Below are 26,611 nucleotides of genomic sequence, written 5' to 3' on the forward strand. Positions count from 1 at the left end.
CGCGGCAGGGCGAGCTCCGCCCCTCGGCGCGGCGGGCGCGGCTGCCCGGCTCGGCCCGCTCGGCTGCGCTCGGCTGCGCTCGGCGGGACGCGGCGCGGGCGGCCGGGCTGGTTCGAGCCGCGCCGCCCCGCGCAACCAGAGCTGCTCTGAGACGAGGGGAGAGAGGGGGCGAGATGGCGTCGTGCGTGGGGAGCCGGACCCTGAGCAAGGACGACGTAAACTACCGCCTGCACTTCCGCATGATCAACGAGCAGCAGGTGGAGGACATCACACTGGAGTTCTTCTACCGTCCGCACACCATCACCCTCCTCAGCTTCACCATCCTCAGCCTCATGGCCTTCGCCTTCACCAGGTACGCGGCCGCCGTGGGGAGCCGCAGCCCCGCCCCTGGGTGCCGGCAGCCCCGGGGCGCAGGGGGTTCCCGGGCAGGGAATGGGGGGCGGTCGGTGCCCGGCCCCGGGGCGAGCAGGGGCAGCGCGGCTCCTGCCGGGCCGTGCCGGGCCTGCGGGGCGCTCCCCGGGCGGGTGCTGCACCGCCGGGCGCCCCGCGCCCCCTGCTCGGCAGGCCCGTGGTGGAGAGCGGGCATCCTCCCCTCCTTTCCAGAGCGGTTTATCCCCACTGGGTTTCCCGAGAACTTGTTAATCCTTTTGAGGATCTCTGTTGAAGTCTCTACTAAAATGTGTGTTATAAGGAGTTGCCAAAAGTGGGCTTTATTAGGCTATCGAGCAGCCCCGCAGTAACATCACTCATGTAGATGATTTACCAGGTGTGCAGTGGACGGCAGTGACTGTTCCGTGGCATCACTTCTGTACCCCACACTGGCTGTGGCCAATCTCAGGTTGGCTCAGGCGCTGGCACGGATGGGCTTTGCCACATCCTTTGCGCACCACACGAAAGGCTCTGTGGGCATCACCCCTGCAGTCATTCATGGCAGTACTGCTAGGCATGGACAGGTTTTTCGGGAGCCTTACTAGAAAGCAAAGGGTATAGCAGTGCAGTCTGGGTATCTTGCATTTTTTTGAAGTTGTGCATACTTTTTATTGCCTCCTACTGGATGTGAAGATGATTGCATAATCATCCTTTAGATTAAATTGTGTGGTCTGTAGGCAGTGATTCCTGAGAGGTTTTGGCTAGGTAGTGCAGTATGTTTTAGGCTCATTTAAACTTTTGTGGCATTGTGTATACACAATCACGGATTTCAATGGTCCTGTGGCTTAAACTCTTATGGTGGTGAATTCTCCCCTTAAAAGTGACCTTAAAATGTTTCTTCATGACAACTCTCCATTTGATATAAGAAAAATCATTATTTGTCGCTAACCTGATACACAGTTCAGTGTGTAATCTTATATTTTATTCTAAGAATACAAATGTATAGTTTTCATCAGCTGTGAAATAATGGCCAAACCTGGCTGAAGTTGAGACAGGAGCATAAGGAAAAGTAAAACAGTGTAACTGCAAATGGTCTGAGGTATGCCTTTTCTTGTTTCTACATGTGTATGGCCCGAAGGAAGATACTTTCGGTGAGCACATCCCTTGTTCTGCTTGGATCCCTTCTAACTCTAAAATCAGAGACATATTTCTGTGCTCTGCTACAATGTTTAATTACAGACCTTTGCTACAAGTGCTCCTCATGCCCTCATTTCACTTGCCTGATCACTTTTCTCCCTGAAGGGCTAATTTAGGTCAAACTTGTGAGTCACTAAGAGATTCTCATCACTATGTCATTCTGAAGGATTAATGGTACTGGTTGCTCACCTTTGGGGAAGGAATTTTGCCATTAATTCTTTCAAGCAGAGGATGAGCCAAGAAGCAATTTTAGCACTATTGAGTCTTCTAGGCCCAAATAAAATTGCTTCACTTCTGAGATGTTTGTTTGGATTTTTCCAAGAGGATTGCTGGTTTGTCTTTCCATTTGTTTTGCTATCTCTCTAACTGACTTCTTCAGTTTCATTTTCTTCCCTCTATCTCTGTCTCACTTCCTGTGTTTAAATACCAGTTGACTTCTCTTTAACTCTTCTCTATTTCTCCTCAGGTTGTGGAAGGTACACTGATGTTACTTTCTCCCCTCTCTTCCTTCTGCTATTTTCAACTATTATAGGAGTTTCATAAATCTCCTGAATGATATCAGAGTGCTGCCTCTGTGCCTTATTTGGGGCACTATCCAAACCATATGCACTCTTTGAGAAACTGGGGAAGAGGAGATCTTCCCCACATGCTTTTACAATCTGTTCTCCCAGGTCTGGTCTTTCTGTTTCCATCAGCTTATGGCATTGAGTCTACACTGACTGTTCATTTTTCCACTTCCTGGGCACAAGGCACTGTAGACTTCCCAGTACGGTGTCACAAGTGATTCTTTGCTTCCCCTGTGCTGTCAGTTGCTCTGTAGCTCTCGTGGTCAGTTTGTTGAGTGGGGGATTTTCTATGATAGATTCACACTGATGTTGTGAAGTAAAATTTATTTTTTCAGGAACTTCACCATAGACAGAGGAAATGCTGTGTTCCTTAAAGTCTTTCTTGTCTCTTCTATAATTGTTTTGTCTCAGAAGTATGTGGAAGGTTCTGAGAAACTTAGAAAATGCTTTTCCCTTGTATGTAGCAAGCCATACATAACATGAAGTCCTCCTTAGGATCACTGAGTGTAGCTGATACTGTCTTTGATAAGGGTGATACTGAACTTCAGATAGCGGTAATCTTCAGGTATGATGATAATAATAATCTAGAACAAGAAATGTGTGTTTAATTTTTCTATGTTAAAGTGGGGAATAGAGGATATTCTGTTTAAAGCACATACTTCCAGTGCTTCTGACAATGGCTGCAGCTTCCTTGGTTTCCTGCTCAGTGAGCCAGACGAAGGCTCCTCTGCTTCCATCCTGCACCTTGGGGCAGAGATGTGGAGTGGCTTTGGCTTTCCCTGTCCTCTTCTACCCTAGATAGAGATATGTGGCCTTCTCTGAGCCCAGAGGCAACTAGCAGGAGTGAGTGCTGGAGGGGATATTTTGTGGGACACAATAGGACTGAGGAAAGTGACGGACTAGTGGCTTCTGGTGTGAAGGTGCAGGGGTTTGTGGAAGCAGGAGTAAGACCTATGAGAATGTAGGGCTTTTGCCTTCCATGTCCCTAGATTAATGGACTTGATTAAACTGGATTATTGTGTATCTAGGTTTGGTTGAGTTTATGGAAGACTTTTTTTCTCCCTCTCCCACATTCCAAATTTAGTGTCCTAGTTTTTTTCCTTGATTGAGTATCCTCTTTCTTTTGTTTGTTTTTTTGTGTGTGATATAATAACTCACTAGTTGACGTTTTTGTGATCTAGTGCTCTGGAGAAGAACAGAAGAGGGATAAAGATTATGCAGTTATTATACACTTTTGTTTTTATTATTTCTTCTCTAAAAAGCCACAGAATTGAAAAATGCCTTTGTAAAGTGGGTTAAAATTGAGAGAATTTCCATCTGTCCTCCCACATAAGCATTAGAAACCTTGGTTTTGCTGCATGAATGCTTGTATTTCAAAATCAGAGTCAACGTTTCTGGGGCTAAGTGAGGAGATGATTTAGCACATTTTCTTGATTGCAGCTTGTTGTGATTGTATCTTTCCCTTTGGCATTCCCCAAAATAGTTTTTCCACATAAACACTATAATTCTTATACCAGCTAGTGCACAGCAGCAAGTTTCTTGGTCCCACCTGTTCTTACCTGCTTCTGGCAAGAAGATGAGGTATCTGTCCCTTGTGAAATGTATCTGCAAGCCAAATGCAAGCCTTGCTACTCACTTGGAATGAAATGCAGTTTAACACTGCAAACATCTTTGTTGATTTTGGGGGGAAGTGGTGCCAATGTGACTAAGACAGCTTTCCTGAAGCTGAGTAGTACTCAGAATCCTGATATGCAAAGGTGAGGACCTTTCATCCCACCTGGTGCAGCAATTACGTGATGTGATCACAATGTCTTTCACTTCTTTCTTGGCTATGATGAATTGTTGTGATGAGACTGTAGTTATTTGTACTATCCAAAAAAAAAAAAAAAAGTCATCCTCTTGGTGGCAGCCATGACAGCACATTCCCGTGTGTTATTTGCATGTGTTAAAAGAGGGATGTGGTTTTGCTGTCTGAGCCATCAGAGCCGGAGGCTCTGGCTGGGAAGAGCACTGGATGGCATAAGGCTCTTGGGATTGCCAAGGGAGCCAGAGTTAAGCTCTGGGACTTGGGGTTTATAGCTGGTATAAACTGTCAGCATGTGCAGCATGGCTGCTGGAAAATGACTGGTAAAGCTGGACTCAGCTGGTTTTAAAAAAATGCTGTGGGGAGTCCCACAGGCCTGCAGAGAAACCATTCGTGTTTAGTGCACTTTTTCCTTCCATACATTTAAACTAACACAGTGCTTAAATGCCTCACAGTGATGAAAGCCTGCTGTGGAGCTCTTAAGGTTCAGTTTTAAGGAAAAGAGAAATAATTTGGCTAAGTGAGAAATATTTTGTAACTGCAGCAAGTATCTAATGTGGAGAGCATTTAGGCTGTCATGGATTCTTTACTGAACCATCCAGAAATGTGACAGATGCTCTGCCAGGAACAGCTTTATATCTTTAAAGTTGCTGGGAAGTTTTTTGTTCTTGTGTTGGGACTAAATAAAGAAATATACTTAAATGGATAAACTGATCCTAAGTACATGAAAACTATCCAGATGGTAAAACTTTGACTTCAGTTGTAGTGGTGATACATTATGAAATATTTGCTGTTTATACTATGATACTCTGAAGTTTGTTTCTGTTTGTATTATTATCCCAGAAGCTGTCTGCTGGTTAGAAGAGTTGGGTGAGGGTTATTTCGTTAATCTTGCTACCATATTCTACTTGCCTGAAAAGAAAGAGCTCTGTCAAGTTTGCCTTGGCATTCCAAACTGAATTCGTAGGTCTCTCTTCTGGCTATAATGTAACAGTAGCACAAATAATACCTGATATTATATTCAGAGCTTTGGCTTAATAGATCTAAAAGCAAATTGATATTTTTCCTTGGGTCTTTTAAGTTGTGCTGTCTCTGTTACAGATTCTAAGATGTATATTCATTATTTCTAAAGACTGGTTGTGATCATTATTTTTTCCCTCATCTCAGGCATTTGGCATTGGGGATAGGCAAAGGGAAGTGAAAGGTTTTGCAAGTAGCACCAAAACAGCAGAGGGAAACCTAGGAATTGCATCCAGGCTTCCAGAGGTTTTAGTTTAGGTCTGTTTGCTGTGCAAAAGTAATTTGATGATGTTTCTATAAACATTAAAGCAGGAAGATTTTTTTCACCGTATGTTAAATTTGGTCATTACTTCTACACTGACTTCTAACAGTGCTAAATGGCTTGCATGTGTTTATTAAATATTTAACCCTCTTGTAAGAAAGGGACACCCAGAAGTGTAGTGTGAAAATCATTCAGTGCAATTACTATCTTAACTTGTTATATAATTAGCATGCATATTTCTTAGATTTAATTTCCATCTATTCTTTATTTAAATAATATATCTTGAGAGCCTTTGACTTCATTCTTATAATGTACTTCAACACTGTGTTGTCTGTCTCTTTAGGGATGATTCGGTACCAGAGGATAATATTTGGAGGGGTATCCTCTCTGTGATTTTCTTCTTTCTAATCATCAGTGTTCTAGCTTTTCCTAATGGTGAGTAAGGTTTACACAGCTTATACTTCATGTTTTTTAAATGTGAATTACTCTTTATTGCCACTATATTTACTTTGACTTTTATTTAAATACCAATTTTCAGGGTATTTTTTCTTTACTCTTTTGAATTGCTTTATATTAAGGAACAGTCTAAAATGGGTTGTAGTCATACGGAGCAGAGATAAGTGTTATTTATAGCTTATTATTTATAGTCTGTATTTAACAAGGAAGTTGAGTTCTCAAAATCAGTGTTCTATTTGCAGATGTGCAGTTGCAGCTCAGATTGCTAAGTAATGATGCTAACAGACCCTTAAATAATGTTTGAGGACTTTGCCTCAGTGTGTTTTAACAGAAGTGTAATTCTAAAAATTCTCAGACACAACACCTTACATAAAGCACCTTACCAGAAGATAGTGATAGAAAAAATGGTTTAAGTTGCATTACAATGTAAAACCACAGTTGCCCAGTAGAAGTTCAAGTTGGACAAAAGTTTTTGTAGTTATGTGAGGAGCAGAATGTGCAAAAATGTAAGAAAGTTCGTGTGTCACTTAATTCTGTGAAAGAAATGCTTCTACTTGATTTGTCTGTTTTAGTTTTTTAATTTTTACTTATTGCTGTCAGCAAAATCATGATTCTTTGCTCAAGTCTAAACTGTCTCACAATTGGCAGTGTTCAGGAAAAAACAGTAATTGTGTTCAGGACAGCTTTGTACTACAGAGTTGGGACATGTTTTTCCTATATGTTAAAAATCCTATATGCACACTTTTCACAAAGTGCTGCCTGAAAAACTGAATGCCAGAGAAAAACAAACTTTATGAAAGAGTGGCCTGCAGCATGTGCAGAAAATACTTGTTGAGCCATTTCTTGCTACCTAAATGTACAATTCATCTTTAGATGTTTTCCAGTTTCACCAGACTTACCTTCTCTGCTCTTCACTTCTCTGCTCTTCATGTTAGCTGAGAGGTTTTTAATCTAATAAATCAGTTTCATCACTGGCTCTAAAGTAAATAAAACTTGACCCTGGTAAAGAGCATAGGTGTCTTCCTTCTTGTCAGCTATATATGATGTTCATTTTGGAAATTTCGGGAGGCCTGTTTGGTAACATTTCTTGTTGGTCTGAAGGCTAAGCACCATCTTTCTTTGTTAACACAGACAAATTTGTGTGGGATGTCTTAACTGGGAGCAAGCTGCAGTCTGGAAACCAGGTCAGGACATCCTCAGGTGACACCTGAGATGTGGTGTCAGCTGAACAAACAGCACGCTACTGTTCTGGAAATGACTCCATAAAAACAGTGAAAAATTGTGTTCATGTTACCAATTGGCAGTCTTCTTTTTCCACTCTGAAATCTGCTGTTCTTTTGTTTTTCAACAACGTAGAGCTCCAGCTTTTGGGTGTATTACATAGTTTGATGAAGAACTGATCCATGCTCATGCCAAGTACTCACATGAGACATACTCAAAAATAAATTTTGTGGTTCTTACTAACTGTTTTCTTTTTGTTTACTGTCTATAGGACCCTTTACGCGTCCTCACCCTGCTATATGGAGGATGGTTTTTGGTAAGTTTGTGTTTCTGACTTTTGCATTGATTTTGCAGGACCTGCCTTTTTAACTTTCTGATGAATGGAATTGTCATGAAACATAATTGTGCATCAAACTTGTGTGAATGTCACTTCCCTCCCACTTCTGAGCAGTTGCTTATAATCTATTCTTAGTAATGTTTGGGAATATTGTTGTAGTTCCTCTGTGTCAGGATGGTGTAAATGAAATCACCAAAAAGGGATCATTCATTCTGACACTCTGTTTTAATCCTGTTTTGTGCTTCCTAATCTCCTTCCCCCACACTTTTCCCTACTGTCACCTCTTCCAAGCCCAGCTTCTCCATATACTGTCTGACATCTAAATCCAGTTGCGTAGGTGGTTTCTTTTCATTATTAGCAAAATATGCTATTACTTTATATGCTTATTAAATTGTATCATTGCATAGCATTTCATTTATTAATATTCTTGACATGTATATATTCATATTCTTAACTTATTGCATTAAAAGTACTTGTAAATATCAGTTGCCTTCATGCTTTGAAAAATAATTCTGTTAGCCACAAAACTAACCAAGTGAAATCCTGCTCCTTAAACATCTGAATTACACAGCAAAAACATGAGGAATTTTATTTTCAAATAATTCAGGGTTCACAGAATGTATGCTAGACTGCGCATTTGATCATTTTTAGGCAGACTGAATGTTTCTCTCTCCTGCCACCTTATATCTAAAAATAAGTAGCTTCCCAAAGTAGCTGATTACTCATCTGTTGACAGTGAGAGGATACTGCTGATTAGACAGTATTTGTTAAACAAACCTGCTTCTTGGGAAGTTTGGGAAACACAGATCCTACTGCTCACTGCAAGTTTCAGCACATGTAAAGTAAAAGGTCATTCTCAATGTTGATACTGTCAGAGCTTGACCCCTGTACTTTTGGGAAAAGGCTGCATGCAAAATCAGGAGCAACATTTTTCCCTGTGTAATTCCTCTTCTTCTGGCATGGTTCATTTAGCCGTGCTTCAGTTCTCAGGCCCCTTCGGTAGACGAAGGGCAAGACTGGTGTGTCCTCAACCTTTCCAGATGCACCCTGGCCTGCAGGCGGTGCTTCCTTTAGCAGGGTGACATTTGTTTCCCTTGTGTTTCTGTGACTGCAGAGGACCATATAGATATTTCCTTCTGAACAAAAGTTGCTCTCTAGCATGTGCTGGGGACTACCAACATGTGAGTCCTGGTTATAGCTTAAAATGCCTTTTTAGGATTGCTGTAATTTATCTTGGATGGCAGATCCTAAGTTTATTCACGTTAATCTTTCTGCTTTCCGTGACATTGCTGCAGGATACAAGTAAGCTTGAGGCTGTGGAAAGAGTGGTTATACGCCTCCTCCAAATGTGGTCTTGGATATCTGTGAACTTGTGAATAATGTAAAGATACGCTCCCAACAGCAGCTTCAGCTACCCACAGATCTGCACCTAGGACTCAACTTGTAACAAGTTTTTCTTTAAAAAAAAAAAATTCATATTCAGACAGGGAGGAGAGAACTGGTACTCCCAAATTCTATAGTGTTTAATAATTTATAATGGTGTGAAAATAAATAATGATCATATTTATCTTTAAAAGGTTCAAGAAGCAAATTTTCCAGCTCACAAAAGTAACTCAGATATGCATTAGTGTATATTTATAATTATTGTATGTTGCCAGAGCAGCTCAGAATTTCCAGGTGGCATTATTAAGTTGATCTTTATATTGAAATCTGCATAAAGGCTTAGTGATTTGCATTAGTGAGACCAAGAATACTTAAAGCAAAGGGACAGAGCTAATGCAATCCTGGATCCTAATGTATCTCTTACTGAAGAGCTTCCTGATCACAGCCTTGTACTACACATGTCTAAACTGATTAGACTGATTTTGTTTTGATTGGGTTCATGCAGTCGCCCATGTATTATATCACTTGTCAGAGGAGGGGATATGAAGGGCTGAGTGCTCAGGCATTGCCATCTGACTGGTGTCTCTTCAGCTTTTCTGCATGTAGGTGCTACATATAGGAATTCATTTGTAGAACAACTGTTTGAAAGCAGATTTTTGGACTCTGTGTTCCAAGCAGTTTTGTGAGTGAACATGATTTTAAAACTGAGTCTTTTTGCAGGTCTCAGTGTGCTCTATTTTCTGTTCCTGGTGTTCGTGCTCTTCCTTAACTTTGAGCAGGTAAAAGCAGTGATGTACTGGCTGGACCCTAATCTTCGATATGCCACAAGGGAAGCAGATATTATGGTATGTATCCATGCACTTCATTGTACATGCTTTAGGCATGTTTTACATGAGTAGGAAGGGATAAATCTGAATTTGCTGGCATGAGCAGTGCAAGTTTGTTCCTATACTTGACAGTTAACAAGTCCTTTGTGTCAACTACAATTTATTTACATTGAAATCAGCTGATGTGAAAAACAGTCTTCTCAGTATTTTGGTTTTTGTAATGTAGATGTTTGGATGAGTGTGCAATATGATATATGTTTGCAGTGGGGTGGCTTTGGATTCCTTTTGGTAATATATATGAGCAGGGATACTGAAAACAGACTTAGCAAGGTAGTTTCTAAATGAAGCCTGTATGGTGTGTGTCCCAGATCAGGTTTTTTGATGCCACAATGCTGCAGTCAAAGAACTTTGGTCTTGCCTTGTTGCTCTGAGCTTAGTACATTACTGTCATGCTATGGAGCTTGTGGAGCATGTGTATGTATGGCAACTGCAGGACTCTGCTCCCTTCCAGTCAGTCAGCTGAGCACTGATGCTGTTACCATTGGGAAATTATTTCCATAGACAATAATCTGGAGTGGCACAGAAAGCCAGGCTTGTTCTTTTACTTACTGAGCAGCTTGCAAAGAGTTTTCCATACAAAGAACATTCCCCTTCAGGTGGGGACAGAAACACAGAGAGCTGAGGTTGTAAAAGGAGGCGTGGGAGAAGGGTGTGAGTTTTATAGGGAGGCAAACAGAACACTGTGTGAGCGGTTGGGCACCAAGCAGAAGAGGGTTACTGTATGGGGAGGAAATAGTTGCCAGTCTTGCCCTCCTCACTATTGCATCAAGTTACTCCTCACCACCTGACCAACATGCTCCCTGGACCTTGGGTTTGTGCATCTGTCCACCATGGTCACCTGTTGTATAGTGCTCTTATAGGGCTCATTCCTCATGAGTAGGGAAATTCAGTGGTTGTCTTTCAGACGTGGCAATTTACTGCTTATGCAAACCAGTGCACAGCACCTTATCAGCAGTGGCTGCAAACTCCTGCCCTGTAGCACATGGGGGAATGGAAATCTTTACGGTGCAGTAAGCTTACATTAGTTGATTGGTAGTGAGAGCTGCGTGCAGCCTCCTTGCCTGGAAAACCCGATGCTTCAGGGAATGGACCTCAGCCTGTCAGCAGTACGTGTTGTGCAACTCCAGCATGAGGAGTAGGACGGTGACTTTGGGCTCTGCAGGAATCACCTGTGATGGTGGAGAGGCATGGGAAGCCTGCCCTTAGGATGGGGGGAGGACACGTGGGTAAATGGAGCCCCAGCACAGGCATCAGTGGTGTTGCTGAGCAACAAAAGGGAGCTGAGACAAGGAATCTGTTGGTTTATCAGATTCACCTGGCTCTCCTGTCATTTAAATTAGAAATAGATTCTAACTAGAGGAGGACTAGTATTACTACTGGCACTGAACCACAGTACAGCAGATTCCCTGACTGTGGCAGTCAGTGGAAACTTGCCCTGGTCTGCTTTGCAATCCTGACATTGTCATTTAAAATTGGAGTAAAGTTTTGAAGCTCAGCTATAACGAAGGCCGCAGCTTGGTCGCTTGCACAGGACTGGCAAAGTTGCTTGGGTATAAACAAAAGTTCAACACATTTCCCTGTATGGCTGGCAGAACTGCATCTGGAAAGATAAAATAGAGAGGGAAAAGCCCCAGTAAAAATAAAATCAAAAAAGCAAGAGCTCTGGAAAAAAACTTACTTTTGGAGTAGCCTCATTGTGTTCACTGATCATAGGTATGGTGGTGTAGCAAGGAGCCAGCACCTTCTGTTGTGCATTCCATGCTTCTTGTGCTGGCAAATGAGCCAGTTTCAGTTCTCTTGGTGCACTAAAGCTGCAGGTTTGCCATCCTTAGAACAGGCGGTGCACCTTTCTCTGACCAGCAGCACAGGCGTGCTGGAGAAAGCACCAGCAGTGAGGGTTACTTATAGTAGCTTATATAACCTCTATCATCCCGTAGTGGGACTTATCTGTCTGCTGATAGAAGATTTTGTGTGAAATTGTGCGTTTTTCTCTTCATGATTTAAATCTTTCTCTGCTATCTCCTTTTCAACGTGATCAGTGTTCATTGGTGCAGGATTAGCAATAGTTGTGGCCTGAAGGACAATTCTTGGTTCAATAGCACTGAGCAGTGCTGCGTTGTCACCTGCAGGTGGCAGTGTGTATTTTAGGAGGATTGAAGAGCAGAGATTTTTTTAAAATGTGTGTTTCCTGTTAGCAATAGTTCAGTTTGTGTTCAGTGACAAGACAGAACCCCACAGTTGCAGCCTCCTGCTGGCATACAAATTCTTTTTCTTGTTGGGCAGTGATTTCTAGCACTTGCTATGCAACATGTTAAGAGAACCCAATTCCTTTGTCATTGTTGACTAGAATATTAATTAATATTCTTAAGGAATCTGCTGCTCATCTGTGACAAAACAGTTGCAAGTTCCCTTTGATTTTTTCCTAATTTTTTTTTTCAGTCCAGGCCTGTGACTGAACTTCCTTGATATGAATGGGTTCTGGGAAATTGCTTTCATGAAGAAAATAAGACGCAAAAGATACTCAAGTAAACACTGGCATGAGTAACATTACATCAGAAACTGGGGAGGATTAGCCACTGATGAGCCACATCTGAATACCAGACAGCATGAATGTGGGGAAAGGTGGTTTCAAATCGAACTCAAAAGAAAGGCAAATAAGTATTTTCTGGAGTATTGTTTGCTGGTTTTATTGTTATTATTTTTGTTGCTTCTCTGTTACTTACATGCTTCTTCAGGCACCAAGGTCTATTCTATTTCCCTTTAAATTAGAGCTGTACCATGGTGGCACTGAGTCTTAATACTGGAATTTTTCTGCCAGAGTTTAGAAGGATAAGAACATGAAATAATGCTAATTTTAATACACTTATAATTCCAGGCTTGTTGCACTGAATAGAAAGATGTTTCTTCTTTCTGAAGTTGTGTGTCGATGAAGTAATTTTGTTGTGGGTTTTTTATTTTCATGACAGGAGTATGCAGTGAACTGTCATGTTATCACCTGGGAGAGAATCCTCAGCCACTTTGATATATTTGCTTTTGGACATTTCTGGGGCTGGGCTATGAAGGCTTTGCTGATCCGCAGCTATGGGCTGTGCTGGACTATTAGCATCACCTGGGAACTCACTGAGGTACACCCCTCTTTTATCTTAATTATCAGCAAAGATACAAGATGTGAATTGTTCTTGGGGGAAGCGTGACTGTTAATAGAAGGATGGCTCTCTACTTCTCAGTATAGATTTACATTTTAAGTCTTATAAACCAGATGCTGAGTAATTGATGCAGTTGAATTAGCAGACAGTAGCAAGCTGGGTTTTAGGTAAGTGATTTATTACTGCTTGAATAGAAGGGAAGTCTTCGCCAGCCTATTTGTGCCATTCATAATTTATTTTTCTGCTGTTATGGGGATCATGCTACATTTTCTACTTCACATATTTCCTGATTCAGAGCAACTGTTCTCCTTTTTCACCTTGCAGTATCTGTGATCTACTGTCATGGTCCCTTTAGCTCACATACAACAATATCACACATTGTGTACAGTCATGCATTACGTACAAGTAAAATGGAGTTGAGGGATTTTCTTGATGTAAACACCTGAACTTAGTCTTTAAAATCAGTTTTCTGTAAAGCTTGCTGTCTTGAGAATGCTTGGCTTATCTGACAAAGCATTTCTAATTCAGAGACATAGATAAGAATGTATTCGTCTAAAATTAAACTTTTGGGTTTGAAAATCCTGGTGCCATGAGTTCCTCTTCAAAACATGTTTTTGTTCTGTGGCATTGAAGGATACTGTGCTGCTTAAGATTGCTTAAGATAGGGATTTCACAAGTACCCAGTTGCAAAAAACACCTTAGCTAGTTATTGTACTCATTTTTTCCCTCTGCAAAAGAATATATTTGGATTTGTTTCACTCATACTCTTCCTGTTCATCTCACAACCCTTGTCTTCAATTTGACACAGCATCAGGTGTCTAATATTCCCCTTGTTGAAAGGCAGATTACTGGAACAGACAACATGTTGGACAATGTTCAACATACAGATATGTTATCACCACTCAAATGGATTTTTGATGAATTAGATAATTCAGGAGAGTAATTAGAAACCTCCAGAAGTTATCAGGGCCATTACACAGGGATTGAGCTGAGCAGCTCCTATTCGCATTAATGGATTTCAGCCACCTCCATGTTCCGAAATGGGAAACTTGGCTCATGCTCCATACTGTTGGATTAAAGTTGGGATGCAGGCAGATCTTGGTCTCTCATTCCGAGGAAGCAGCTAGAGAACCTTAGAGACTGTCAGGCAAACACCTGTGCTCTGGGTTTTGCTGCCTTTTTGTCTGTAACTTCTGGTGTCTTTGCTTGGATCTGACTGACATTTGTAGGCTATTGCCCCTCTCAGGTTAAATTAATTAGAAAGATGAAAAGGAAACTTTAACAGGATAATGAACAACACTGTATCCCTCGCGTCTTGAAGAGAAATTCAAATTTTCTTTTTTGAAAAGGTTGAAATTCACATAGCTTAGTCAAAGAAAAACAAGTGGGTTTAGTACACTTTTTCAAGAGTTTTCAAAGGAATTGTCATTGCCAGCATTAGTCACTGTAATGTACTGTAAATGGGCCAGCATTCATTCTTGTTGTATACAGAAAATATTCTTGTTCCTTTTCTCAAATCTGATTTTTTCAATACTTCATGCTTACATCTCTTAACAAAAGATGCTTTATTACAAAATCATACCAATAATCTTCCACAGCCTCAGTGTATGTACATTAACTGACAAAAATTGTACTGTTTTTGTGGAGATACATTTTTTAGTTTGCTGTGTGTTTTGTTAATTGTCTCCTTGAGTATTGCAGAGGGACTGCTTAACACATGGCTACCTAGATTTCCTGTCCATAGGTAATTTTTCCAGTCTATTTTTTGGATTGCAGTGTTTTTTCTCATAGAAAAAGAGAATTATTTTTTCTTAAAGGAGAAAGAGAGGCACTGAATACATTTCTAGCTCTGGGTAAAATATGTTTATATCTTGCCTTAACTTCAGCTAGTTGTTCTCCTCACTCCATCAGTAGAGTGGAATGTCCTCTTAAATTCTTGAGCCATTCGGTATCAAGTATAGCAGCAAAGCTTGCTGAAATGTTGTCTGAAATGTTGTTGAACTCTTAATCTTTTTGCGTTCACTAAGTTTTCTGAAAATAATAAATGAAAGAGTTTTGAAATAGAAAATCTTAAATCCTGAGCACCACCATGCTTTAGTACTGACAGCTGTTACAAATGCATCCATTTTACTTGCTGCATCTTGTTGCTGGTTTGGAAAACATGCTGCTTAAAACTATTTAGCAAAAATGAAACAAAGATTCTCTTCATTTTATTTTTTTGAAGCACAAACCACCTTATTTCCTCCAAGAAACTCAGTAGTTCTGCTTGTTTCATACATTTCTATTAATGTATGGTGTATCATCTTTGAGAGGCCAACAGCTGATGATACCCTTATATACAGCATAGCCTCAACAGGAAACAGTGAGAAGGAAACTTCTGATGTCTTTCGTGGTTCTGTCCAAGGCCTTCTGAAGTTAATGGGAGGATGTCCATCAAATTTCAGTGGCTGTGGCTCACATCCTTGAAGTATGCTGTGAACAGAAAAGCTGATTTTTGAATGTGTACTTAAAAACTAATTTATATGAATTCTGTGCTGTTCCTCACCCAGAATCTTTTTGCTGTATTCTATAGCTCTTCTTCATGCACCTTCTGCCTAATTTTGCTGAATGCTGGTGGGATCAAGTCATTTTGGACATCCTGCTTTGTAACGGGGGTGGCATCTGGTTGGGCATGGTAGTTTGTCGTTTCTTGGAGATGAGGACCTATCACTGGGCAAGCTTCAAGTAGGTCTAAATTAAAGCTTGATAAACATTGTTTTGCATGTATAAAAATAGCATGGAATCTGCCTGTGCTAACAGTGCTGCAATTTTATTCTACATGTTAAATGTCAATCTCATAGTAATGTTCCTGTACAGCATATGTTTGTAAATATGACTGTATATATGATTTTCTTTTGCAATTTTAAGTTACAAGCATTGATGCCGATAGACAAGACAAAATAGTAAAGCTATTTGCATTTTCAGTTTCTTTTGTATACATAAAACTTTGAGGAAGTCAGGGAGCAAAACAAATTGTGATGGTTTTCTCATCATACATTTTTAAACTAGATTTGGGCTCACCTTGGTGATGCATTAGTGTGGCAATCTGTCAGCACTAGTTGTAATTGCAGGAGGGGCATGGGGCTGATTGTACTCGTGCTGTTAATTGCCTTGCCTCATTGCTGACCCTCTGAAATAAATGGAGTACTTGTAAAATAAAGAGGCATTTGTTGTGTAAAAGGGCAACAGCTTATGACCTAGTAAGTGTCAGTTCCTAGCTGTCCAGGTGTGGTTTCTTCCATAGCTTTTGGCCCCTCTCCTGCCTTCTTCCCTGCTAGCTGGTAGCAAGTGTGGTTATCTGCCCATTACCAATGGTATAGATGAAACAGGATCAAGTGCAGTGAATTGCCTTGAGAGATGGAAAAGGAACTCAGATCTCGACTTCCAAATTTGTACCTTGTGTGAATCTCTGTACTGCTTTCTTTTTTTACTCACAGTTTTGTTAACTAGTCTAAGAACCATCCAGCCTTTAGTCTGAATTCAGTTTTCCTGCATTTCTATCAGAGTTGATGGTCCTTCTATTTTTAGAGAATTCACTGAAAGTTGAAACAACAGACTAACTATGGCACTAGTCTTTATTGTCTTTGTGGAATAATTTTCCTCATGTTCTTTTAAATGCATGAGTAGATTTTTCTGACCTTCAACATGAAGGTGCTGCAAAAATAAGAAGCTTGTGCCCTTTTAATTCCTTTTTCTTTTTTTTTCATTTAATAGATAGAGATCTTAAAGTTTAGAAGATTCTCCCTAACCTAAGCTCCCTCCAGCCTAGAAGAACACAAATACTGGAAATATGAAATCTGAGTCCTTTTTTGTCCAGAAGGGCCAGAGGAATAACAGGATGAAAACTGACTTCTAGTCCTACTAGTCTTCATTCAGCAAAGGAAGCTCTGAGTTTTTCTTAGATTCCCTGTTCTTTGGATGCTGTTGCTCATCTGAATTAATATTATCAAAAGCAAGAATCGATAATACATGTCAGATGAGCCTCCATTAAGATCCCCTCTCAAAATGGAATTTAAATGCTTTCTAGTTTTTAGCAGTGCTATCACGCCTCTCCAGGAGGTCCACATGCATCTAATGTCAAAACAGCAGGGGTTATATGTGCTGGAAGTGTAGTATTATTAAACTTGTGGAGCCAGCCCCTTATACAGTTAATGAATAATGAATCTGACAGATTCTTGAAGGATTGATGTCAGAGAGCTCTAGAACAAGGAGTGTTTGGGGTAAGAGCAGTGGCAACATAGACTAGGAAGAAAAAACATCTAGATGTTCCAAGGAGGTTGCAGAATTGCTGTCCTTGTTTCTTTGTGAAGAGAATGATGAATGTGTTGTGTAGTTAGTTAGTTACTGACTGAGGATAGAGAAGAGTGGACTTTCATAGCAGAATACGCACCTTGACTGAAATGCTTAATAGATTATTTTTCTGAATTTCCCCTTGCCTGGTATATAGTTGTGTCTGTGAAGATCTCTGCTGTTGATCAAAAAAAGTGATTGTTCAAAAACATCAGTAACAGGGCTGTTGCCTTTTTGTTTTTCCCTTCTGGCATATTCATTATATTTACTCCAGCCCTTATTTTTTTCCAGGGACATTCACACAACCACAGGGAAAATCAAAAGAGCTGTATTACAGTTCACCCCAGCCAGCTGGACATATGTCCGCTGGTTTGACCCAAAGTCTTCATTTCAGAGAGTGGCTGGAATCTACCTTTTCATGATCATTTGGCAGGTAAGAAATATATTCCATGAAGTCAAAGCTGCCATCAGCTCACTTACTTGTTGGCTATGTTAGACTAAAAAATATTCTAATGCAATGTATGTCTGTTATTGAAATACACAGTTAAATGAATTGATAATGTAGAATTGGTCACGGTGCTTTCACGGGAGTTTCGTGGTAGTTCAGGAGTGTAATTACAGAGTCTGTGGAAAAAGCCAAATGTTGCTATATTGGCATTTTGCATTTGACACAGATTTAAAAACTTCTAGACAGTGGGGGTTTGGGATGGTGATTTATTTTGATTTTGTTGTGTTGATTTGGGGGGGTTTGTTTGGTTCTTGTGGGGGGTGTTTTTTTGTTTGTTTGGCCTTGGTTTTTTTGGATTATTTCTTTCCTTTCCCATTGACTGTTGAATGGATCAGTGATACTCAGAAAATTGTCATCAATCCAGCAAGGCTATAATATGTCACAAATGCTTTGATAACTTTAAACTAAAACTTTTGTGATTTTTTAAAAATTTCTTGATTTAGTTTTTTAAAGGAAAACCATAAATATAGTTTATGGAGGTTTTTAATTTTTAATATATGATCTCTTCTGCTTTTCTCCCAAAGTTGCCTTGGTCATTCATATCTGATTTAGGATATGCAAGTTATCAGAAGACCTCTGCAGTGTACATTAATGTCTGGTCCCTTAATGAGTTTCTGGAAAGAGGGAAAATACTTTCATAGAGGTGTCTAGGGGAGAATTTTTTGTTTTACTAGTATATTACTTGCTTGTCCTAGAGCAGGAATTACTCTTTCAATGTTCAATCTAACCAGCAGGACTATTGTAGAATATAAACAGATTTCTTTCTATGTTTTAGTTTCCATATTAATCTTTGCATATTTTCTGTACTAACTCATTAGGAGTTATATAAGTTGAACACTATTAACCAGCTTTTTTTTTTTTTTAATCTAGCTAACTGAGTTGAACACATTCTTTTTGAAACATATCTTTGTGTTCCAAGCAAGCCACCCTTTAAGCTGGGGGAGAATTCTCTTCATAGGAATCATTACGGCACCCACTGTAAGGTAATTTTTTGCTTTGGTGTTTTTTTTTCAGTTTAAAGTGACTTAACTTCTAGATATCCAAGAACTACATATCATTTGTGAATAAGTATGGCACATTTCACGAAAGGCATGCTTTTGCCACCAGCAAAAAAAAAAAAGCAATCATCTCTTTTCAATAAAATGTATTTCCTGACAAATAAACTGATGAGGTAAAATGTGCATAAACAACTGTGTTGCCATAGGGATGCAGAACCAGTCTGCTCCTTCTCCTGTTTGTGTAGCATCTCCCTGTTTTGTGAGTTAGCTGCATATGTTATCCTCGAGGGCTGCATATGAAAGTATTCAAGTTAATGAGTCAGGTGCTCCCAAAAATGTAGATGAGGAAAAGTAGAGCTGTTGGTTTTTCTAACAGCTCCTTATTCTGTTTGTCTACAGGAAATACTAGCATGTTGTAAGAAAAGATCAAGCAGTAGCTTATTGTAAGAACAGAACAGTATATATGCAGGATTAACAGCTGTATAGGAACATGGATCTGCTTTTGGTCACGTGTGGGATTTTACCTTGTTAGCAAAGTCCCTTAATTTTCTTTTTTTTCCCCATTACATAGTTGGAGGTAGACGGAATGCACACAGATCTGAAGTTAGAAGCAGAGAATTCCCCATTCATGTAAAAAGCGATGTTACCTTGGACAGCTAAATGGCAGCCACTAATTGGTTTATTCCTCAGATACTGTTATTAGTGTCTTAAGTTATGTGCAGTGATTTCACACTATTAATTAAATCACACTAAACACCCTGTGAGCTCTAGTATAGGTGGACTTCTAAGGTTTTTTTTTTCTTTGTAGCACTTGCACACCTATAGAAGTCTTTATTTTTGGCCATCCTTGTATTGTTGGAGTAATAACACTTGTCTTCCCCATCTGTCAGTGGAAATCAGAAACTGAGAACAAGAACTTTGATTCCATTTCTTTGGAATTCCACTCTCTAAATTCGTAAATGTCTGGAGCATAGAGAACAGAGCAGAATGGTTTCCATATTGTTTTCAAAATAGTGAAAAATTCTACTGTTCTTGAGAGAAAAATATGTCAGTGGTTAGACCATTCAAACAGGATATGGAATAGCCATATTCTTTCAAGATTCAAACCCACATTTCTCAAGAAAATGCAGTTGTTAATAAATAAAAGACAAACTGTGGAAAAAAATTAGGGATGCTCTTAATTCTTTTGAAGCTGTTGCAGTTTGCCTGTAAGAATTGGAGACTCAGTGGAGAGGCAGGAGACAAATGTTGCTAGCCTACTAGTTTGGGTACTTTCCCAGTCTTTGCTCTCAGGATTGTTTTCTGTGTTGTCTCAAGCTATTTGATATATGTGATAATCTGTCCTGCTAGAATTGAAACCATCTGGTAGACATCCAGAATGATTGCATTTGAATTTAACCATCAGCACTTCATTTTCACTATAGATATGTCTGTAACACAAAGTTGCTTTCTAAATGTAAATATTCTGGGGACTTTCAACTTCACTGAATAATTTTCTTGCTTCCCTTCTCAGGCAATATTATGCTTACCTCACAGACACACAGTGCAAGAGGGTGGGAACTCAGTGCTGGGTGTTCGGGTAAGTGTTCTTGCTGCATTTCTGAAGCACTTGGACAAATGTTAAGTATGGGTCCAGCACAGGAACAGGCAGTTCCCATGAAGCCAGTCTTTGTCTTGGTTTGGTTTTGCAAGTTCAGAGGAAAGGAAAATTCTGAATTTGGAGGTAGATCATGGGAAGTGGTGGAATGAGTAAGGACAACAGAAGGAAGAACTAGGAACTGCTGGATAAAGCTAGGCTCCTTCAAAGTAGCATTGGCCTTTCTGCCCATATTCTCAGTCAGGTGAGAAGGACAAATCTTCTGCCTCTGCTTGATTTGCAAAGGCAAAGCTTGCCTTTGCTTCATTGTTGTGAGAATAATGTTTCCCTGTCTGCCAAGGTGGGCATTGCTGCTGTTAGCAGCATCACAGCAGAGGACAGTGAAACAAACCACAGTTATCCGATATTTCTGAGTGTACTATGAGCCATGGTGACCTTGGCTGCAATCTCTTTGTCTCTTAGAGGACACCTTTAAATGAAAAGTTTGCGTGGTTGCTTCTGAAAAATGGTTCAGGATTACAGAACCCGTCATCCTTGGCTGAAAGCTCTCACTGAACACGTTAATGTCATGTGTGTCAATAAATAGATACCCAAATATGTCTGTATGATCACCTAACAAGAACTGCAATAGAACATCCACCCACAGTCTGATCTAATAGTGGGAAGTGTGTGTGGAATAACTGTTCTCCTTCCTACTGCTTACTTCTGTAATCTGCTAGAAAAAAGCAGAGCATCACTAGGAGTTCCTGTTGATTGCTGAAAAAGAGGAAATTTTCCAGTAATTTTAACTATCTAGAAGATAATTTCTGAAGCAATTAAAAGAAGTAGATAGAATATTCATATCTGTGGTAACCAAGACAGTTCTAAAGGCAAAAATGGAATTTTTAACAGCCTAACTATGGGTATAATTAAAATTAGTGCCTTTCATTTGTATGAAACTGTTTCCTTTCAACTTGACATATACTATTGCATCACTCTTGATAGATGCACAGTAAGTGATGTAAGGCATGAACAAGGCCAATGCAACAGCCCTGCTGAAATTGCACTATTTTCATTAAGATGAAGCCTTTCAAAAAGGAATATGTTAGGATATTACAAGACCATTTTGACTGAATAAAAACTTAGCATATTTAGTTCTATGGAGTACTCTCATCACCCTTCAGTAGGACACTAACACCTTTCACTGTTAGCATGCTTCCTTCTCTTGATTTACCACTTCATAAACTGTAATAGCTGCCCTATTGTAAAATGTGCTTAACCCAAGTATTCTTGACAGGAATAACAGAAAGAATGTATAAGTGCAGGGCAAACAGCTGTATTTTTTTTTTTGAGTCCTTATTGAAAATAGGCTATTGTTTTGTTTATACCTTTGAGTATATCATAACCCTATGACACATTTGTTACCTGATGGTGGTCTTTCTCTTCCTGCTCCTGTAGTTGGTTTAATTATTTTTTGCTCTGCAGCTGGATCAGTTAGAATAATGTAAAACCAAGAAAGAAAAATAGTTGGTGACCCAGGAGAGTAATACTGCTCTCAATTTTTTGCTAATATGCATCTCATTAATTTGTATATTGGTCAATTGGGTGTTAACTTCCACAGTTTTAAGTTTTGGCCCCACTCATCATGCTGCAAGTCACATTAAATAGTACAGGGAAAGCTGTCATTTATTACTTGTAGCAGGACCATCTCTGCAATACCAGTGGTTTAGTCAGGCACACATCTTTCCTCCCCCTTTCATGGGGGAAACTGAGTCTTCTCTGAGAGGCAGTAGAGCCATTTTTGTGAACTGGTTATGGAGAATGCTGCTAGGGAATGTGTCCTGCGGTGTCAAGCTTGGAAGACTGGAACACTTGACCTGATGTTAAGTGTGTCTGCATGTAGGTGAGGAGGAGTTTTCATGCATTGCTCAGATGTACAACCCTAAAGTCTCTACTGAAGAAGCTAAAAGTATTACACTTCAATAGTGTTTTTCATTATTTGCTTCAGATTGAGATGTCAAATTGAGATGAGTCAGTTTTCTACACTTTTACTGCTCATTTTCAGTGTCACGTTTCTACACTTGTGTTGTTAAATGTACGGAGCTTTCTCTTCAGGACCTATACAAACTAAATTTATTTCCATGGCAGATGATAGAAACTTTGGATTCATAAACAAGTGGTGGACAAGCCTTCATAGCTTTGAACCTGAAAAGATGTAAACACCTCGTAGCAGGGAGAGAGATGAAGATACTTTTTTTGATTCTTTTGATGTTAGAGAGGAAAGTAAAAACTGGATTTTTTCCTCTCACATTTCTCCCCAAATCCTCTGAGTTTACAGATAAACCAGAGCAAATGCATGGATTCTCAGGGAATTTGAAATGTTGTTTCATATGAATTTTCTCATATGTGAAAATATGGGAAATACATATGAAGTAAACAAGTAGACAATTTAGAATTGTAGTAAATTTATATCTAGTTGAGAAATAAACAAAGCACAGTTCTAGTTCATCCAACAAGGGAGTCTGTTGGATGTTCAGCATGGAAAAGAAATTTGTATCTGGTGAGAGCTGAAGCACACTGGTAGGCACAAAGATTCTCTGCTATTGGCACACTCTCCTTCTTTTTCCCTGGAGCCCCATGGAACAGTGAACTGCCAGTCAATCACTTTTTGTGTGCTGTTTATGCTGAAAAAAGTATAGAAAGGAAAGACATTTTTCAAAGAATTTCAGTTAATGGTGATGTCAGGGAGGTGTGTGCTCACTAGAGGGTAGTGCTTGTTCAGAGTTGACAGTCTGGGGTCTGAGTTGTGAACATGTGAGTTAAATCCTTAGTGTTTTTAATCACTCTCCCCCCTGCTTTCATTTACCCACAGGGTAATTGCCTTCCTCGAAGCTATTGTGTGCATAAAGTTTGGACAAGATCTTTTTTCCAAAACACAAATACTGTATGTTGTGTTTTGGCTTCTCTGTGTGGTAAGTGAGATTTCTCATGTGAAACATAAAGCATGACAAAAGCATTGAGAGCATCTAAATAGCTTCCTCTCTGGAACATTGGCAGCAGGGGATCATTGTGGGGGAATGCTGGTAAAGAGCTTTGTGCATGTCCTAGGAAAAGCAAATGCTAGATTGCTTAGAACTCACTTTGAAGGGAGTAGAATAACTCTTTCTCTCATTTCTTGACATAGCAGATTACTGGTACTTAACAATGGAACAAACACTAGTTATAGGGTGCTTTATCTTTATGAGAGATGATGTCAGTTCAGTTGAGGCTAACTTTGGTGGAGCTTGCTGTAGTGCCTGCTGGAAATGAACAGGAGTTAATGGATAGTGTTAATAAGCAATGCATATTGTGCCACACTCAAGTCTAACAGCTACATAAACAGCCCTCATTTATCAAGCAAATCATTCTAACTAAGCCTGCAACTTTCTGTACTTGTGTGATTACTGCAAATGCAGCATGAAATGCCCATTTTATAACAGTAAATGGACATTTCTCCTGCCAGACTTGTACCTCTGATGCCAAACACATTTTTCATGGTCAGTGAAAAATAAGGCATTTATAATGGGCTGACAGATAAATACTTCTCCCTTCTAATTGGGAACACAGTTTGAACAGGTGATGGGGAGTCAGAATTTATTGTTCTCTTGTTTAGCATGATGATTTTATTCCTGAAACTTCAGAGGAGAAAAGTATTGAATTGCTTCTCAAATCAGAGCACCACAAAAGCAAGTACATAATGTAGCCTGAAGCATGGGGCAGGGAGAAGGAGAATTCGATTTTCTCCCATACTGGTTGTTCCTGATAATATACCTACAAGTGCCTACCAACTGCCTTTGTATGAGGACTGTGCAGAGTGTGGACAGAAATCCTGCTGGTAGTGTTTCCTGTGGGTGATCTGGATGTATTTTCCTGCTCTCATTGAGAATTGTTCTCCATACCCCATGGTGGCAGGATCTATGTGTAGCTTGAAGTTGATGCATGAGTATTACTCATCCTGACAGAAGATGCAGGGGGAAACAGAGCATGAAAGTCTAAATGCAGTGTCTCCAGTGACTCTGAGGCCTTGAATCAGCAAGGAATTTGGAAAAAGTTTTACAGATTTTTTTGTTGTTTTTGTTCTTCTTCTTCTCCTTCCTTGTTTAGGCCTTCACGACTTTCCTGTGTTTATATGGTATGGTTTGGTACGCAGAGTACTACGGCTACCGAGAAAAGGTACCTATACAAAAGAAACCTGGTTTTGTTTTATTCCAGAATTAAAACTCCAAAGCCTTAGGTATTGGAATTCTTTACCAGAGCTAGCATAAATGCGGATAAGGGGGGATGGTCTAGAGTGTAACTGAAGTCAATAGAAAGAACTCTGAATTCAGCAGGCCTTGGACAGATCCCAAATTACACTGTGGTTTCTAAAGAATGCTGTCCTCTTAGTTACTCAAAATGAGGCTGTAATTTTAGCAAAGCATTCAAGGATGAATGGTTAGCTAATGTTCCCATTGTACAGGTGGAATGCTAGGGGAATATTAAGAATACTTGGTTACACAACAGATCACATGGCAAGTGGTGAGTTGTTATTGTGTCATCTATGTGGTGCCTTCTAACTAGGAAGGGAAAAGTCCCAAGTACTGTCTGAATGTTTTGTGAGGACTTCTGCCACAGTTTATAAGTCCAGTTGCAAATGGGAGGAGTACTGATGACAAGAACTACCAACATCCCAATGACATGTGTCCTTGTTTTTGCAGACCTTTTCAGAAAGTGAAGACAGTCCATACAGTCCAGATGCTTCCTGGCTTCATTCTAAATTCAGCAGAGGTATTGGTACTTCTGTAGTTATATTCCTGAAATGATATCATTAAGGCTCAGCACTAGAAAACGAGGCTTGAGAAACTTACCTAGTTTCAGCTGGTCTTGTTTTAACATCTCTGCAGGAGCAATGCAGATAAATCATCTGCAAAGCTTTTTTGCTTCACTGCCTTTTTAAAATTCTGATTCTTGGAAATGTATTTATTTTTTAATGTATCAACTGATTTTTTCTCCTGTTCCTCCAGGCCATTATTGTAGGTGTAGGTGCATTTCATAACTGTTGCGGACAGGTTTTCTCTCTGAACCTTGCATGTTTGATTTGAAACACATGAATGTGAACTGTACTTTTATTTGTTGTTGTTAAGAAATAGTCAGCAATGTGCCCTGGAGCGGGTGTTCTTACTGACAGTTACCTTGTCAGTGCAGTGCTATGATCATAAGCTGCTTTCTCTGCACTAAGCAAAGGCAGCTTCTTTCTGACTACTTTTCCCTACACTAGAGGTCAGTTATCTCTCTCCTCCACTGGCTTTTTCGGGTGGTCTTGCTTATTGAACAAATATCAGAAATTCACACATGGAAGTTATCTGTCAGGGTTTATGTTCCAGGTATTTGTATAGTTAAAAATATTTCCTATTTATCATCTACTTGAAAAGCACCTACAGCAGATCTTCTTTATATTTCATACATGATTTTTCTGGATGTTTAGTCTCAGTTTAGTAAATTTGTGGACTTTTATATTTTGGGGAAAAATCATTTGCACTCAGAATGTTTTTCCCATTTATGCATGCTGGAGAAATCTGACCAAAAAAACTCTTTCTCTGCAACTTCCTGTTACTTCATTAATTACAGGCTTCAGCTTCTTTCACATTTTGTTCTTGATTCCTTGTTTTGGCCCCCACTGTCTGTCTTTTTTTTCTCAGAATCAAACTTATGTTCTGTCATATGAAAGACTGAAATCTAGAAGTGTACTCTTGAAAGATCCTTAAAAGACCTTGCTTACATAGTTCTTAATTTCTGATAGTAGTACCTGCCACTAAGAAAGATGTGGAGGTTTAATTATTGATATGATTTAAAATGGAAGATGTTTCACCGCTATCCTCTGCTGTAGCAAACTTCTGATTTTTGGTGGGGGTGGAATTTTACAGGAGAATTGCTTTAAAAAAAATAGGCCACTAGATGGAGTACAAGTATCAACCAGTTTGTATTAGCCTGAAATAATCCATACTGTAAACACTGTAGCTCTAAAAAGCCTTACTGTCTTTCAGATAGCAGCTTGTCAATGTCAACTATATAAATATGTATATGTATTAAATAAATATTTATTTCTCAGCAGGTGATGACAGTAGCCCACCAAAACATTCAGTCAATAGTGAAAGCCATTCATCTAGAAGGAGGAATCGACATTCCAAATCAAAAGTATCAAATGGAATTGGCAAGAAATAAGAATGGTATCTAAAGACATCCTACAGTGTGACCAGAGGTGACAAAGATGATCAGACCTGGCTCTGAATTACCAAATGGAAGATCAATTCTAAAATTAAAGTTTAAAAAAGGAAGTGTTGAAGAAAAGGATGATGAAGATGGAGCCACCAGTGTCATGCAGGTCATTGCCTGACGATACTTCCCATTCACTGATGTAAATCTATTTTCTTCAGCATGTGGCACCCAAAGTTCATGAAGGGTATACTGGAAAAAAATGATATTTTGTCATAGCAGGTACTCCCTATTTTGTGTTCAGGTGTTGCAAGTTCATTT

At 39.7% G+C, this 26,611-nt stretch overlaps 1 protein-coding gene across 2 annotated transcripts; it reads left to right on the forward strand.

The window, feature by feature from the left end:
- The first annotated feature begins 54 nt into the window (after positions 1–54).
- Positions 55–26,381, forward strand: PTDSS1 (phosphatidylserine synthase 1). Of its 2 annotated transcripts, none has more exons than XM_042036141.1 (13): positions 55–352; positions 5,562–5,653; positions 7,167–7,211; positions 9,336–9,460; positions 12,469–12,627; positions 15,221–15,372; positions 17,269–17,410; positions 18,356–18,468; positions 19,997–20,062; positions 22,932–23,031; positions 24,203–24,271; positions 24,796–24,865; positions 26,187–26,381. In XM_042036141.1, the coding sequence occupies exons 1-13, from the start codon at positions 174–176 to the stop codon at positions 26,297–26,299; spliced, it is 1,425 nt and encodes a 474-aa protein (XP_041892075.1). In that variant the 5' UTR covers positions 55–173; the 3' UTR covers positions 26,300–26,381. The 2 variants fall into 2 exon arrangements, with proteins under 2 accessions (XP_041892075.1, XP_041892076.1); XM_042036142.1 differs by having other exon boundaries at positions 26,190–26,381.
- Positions 26,382–26,611: the final 230 nt, after the last annotated feature.

This window comes from Corvus kubaryi, unplaced genomic scaffold (assembly GCF_017639235.1).
Source record: "Corvus kubaryi isolate FWS band 111438036 unplaced genomic scaffold, C.kubaryi_AGA036_p1.0 37385, whole genome shotgun sequence".
NCBI lineage: Eukaryota > Metazoa > Chordata > Aves > Passeriformes > Corvidae > Corvus > Corvus kubaryi.

What these genes read in the sequence shown, in the direction of transcription:
- PTDSS1 (XM_042036141.1), top strand. Translation starts at nt 174, where the DNA reads ATGGCGTCGTGCGTGGGGAGCCGGACCCTGAGCAAGGACGACGTAAAC. An exon ending in ATGGCCTTCGCCTTCACCAG is followed by an intron (nt 353 to 5,561) that starts GTACGCGGCCGC and finishes CTGTCTCTTTAG; the next exon opens with GGATGATTCGGTACCAGAGG. An exon ending in TGTTCTAGCTTTTCCTAATG is followed by an intron (nt 5,654 to 7,166) that starts GTGAGTAAGGTT and finishes TACTGTCTATAG; the next exon opens with GACCCTTTACGCGTCCTCAC.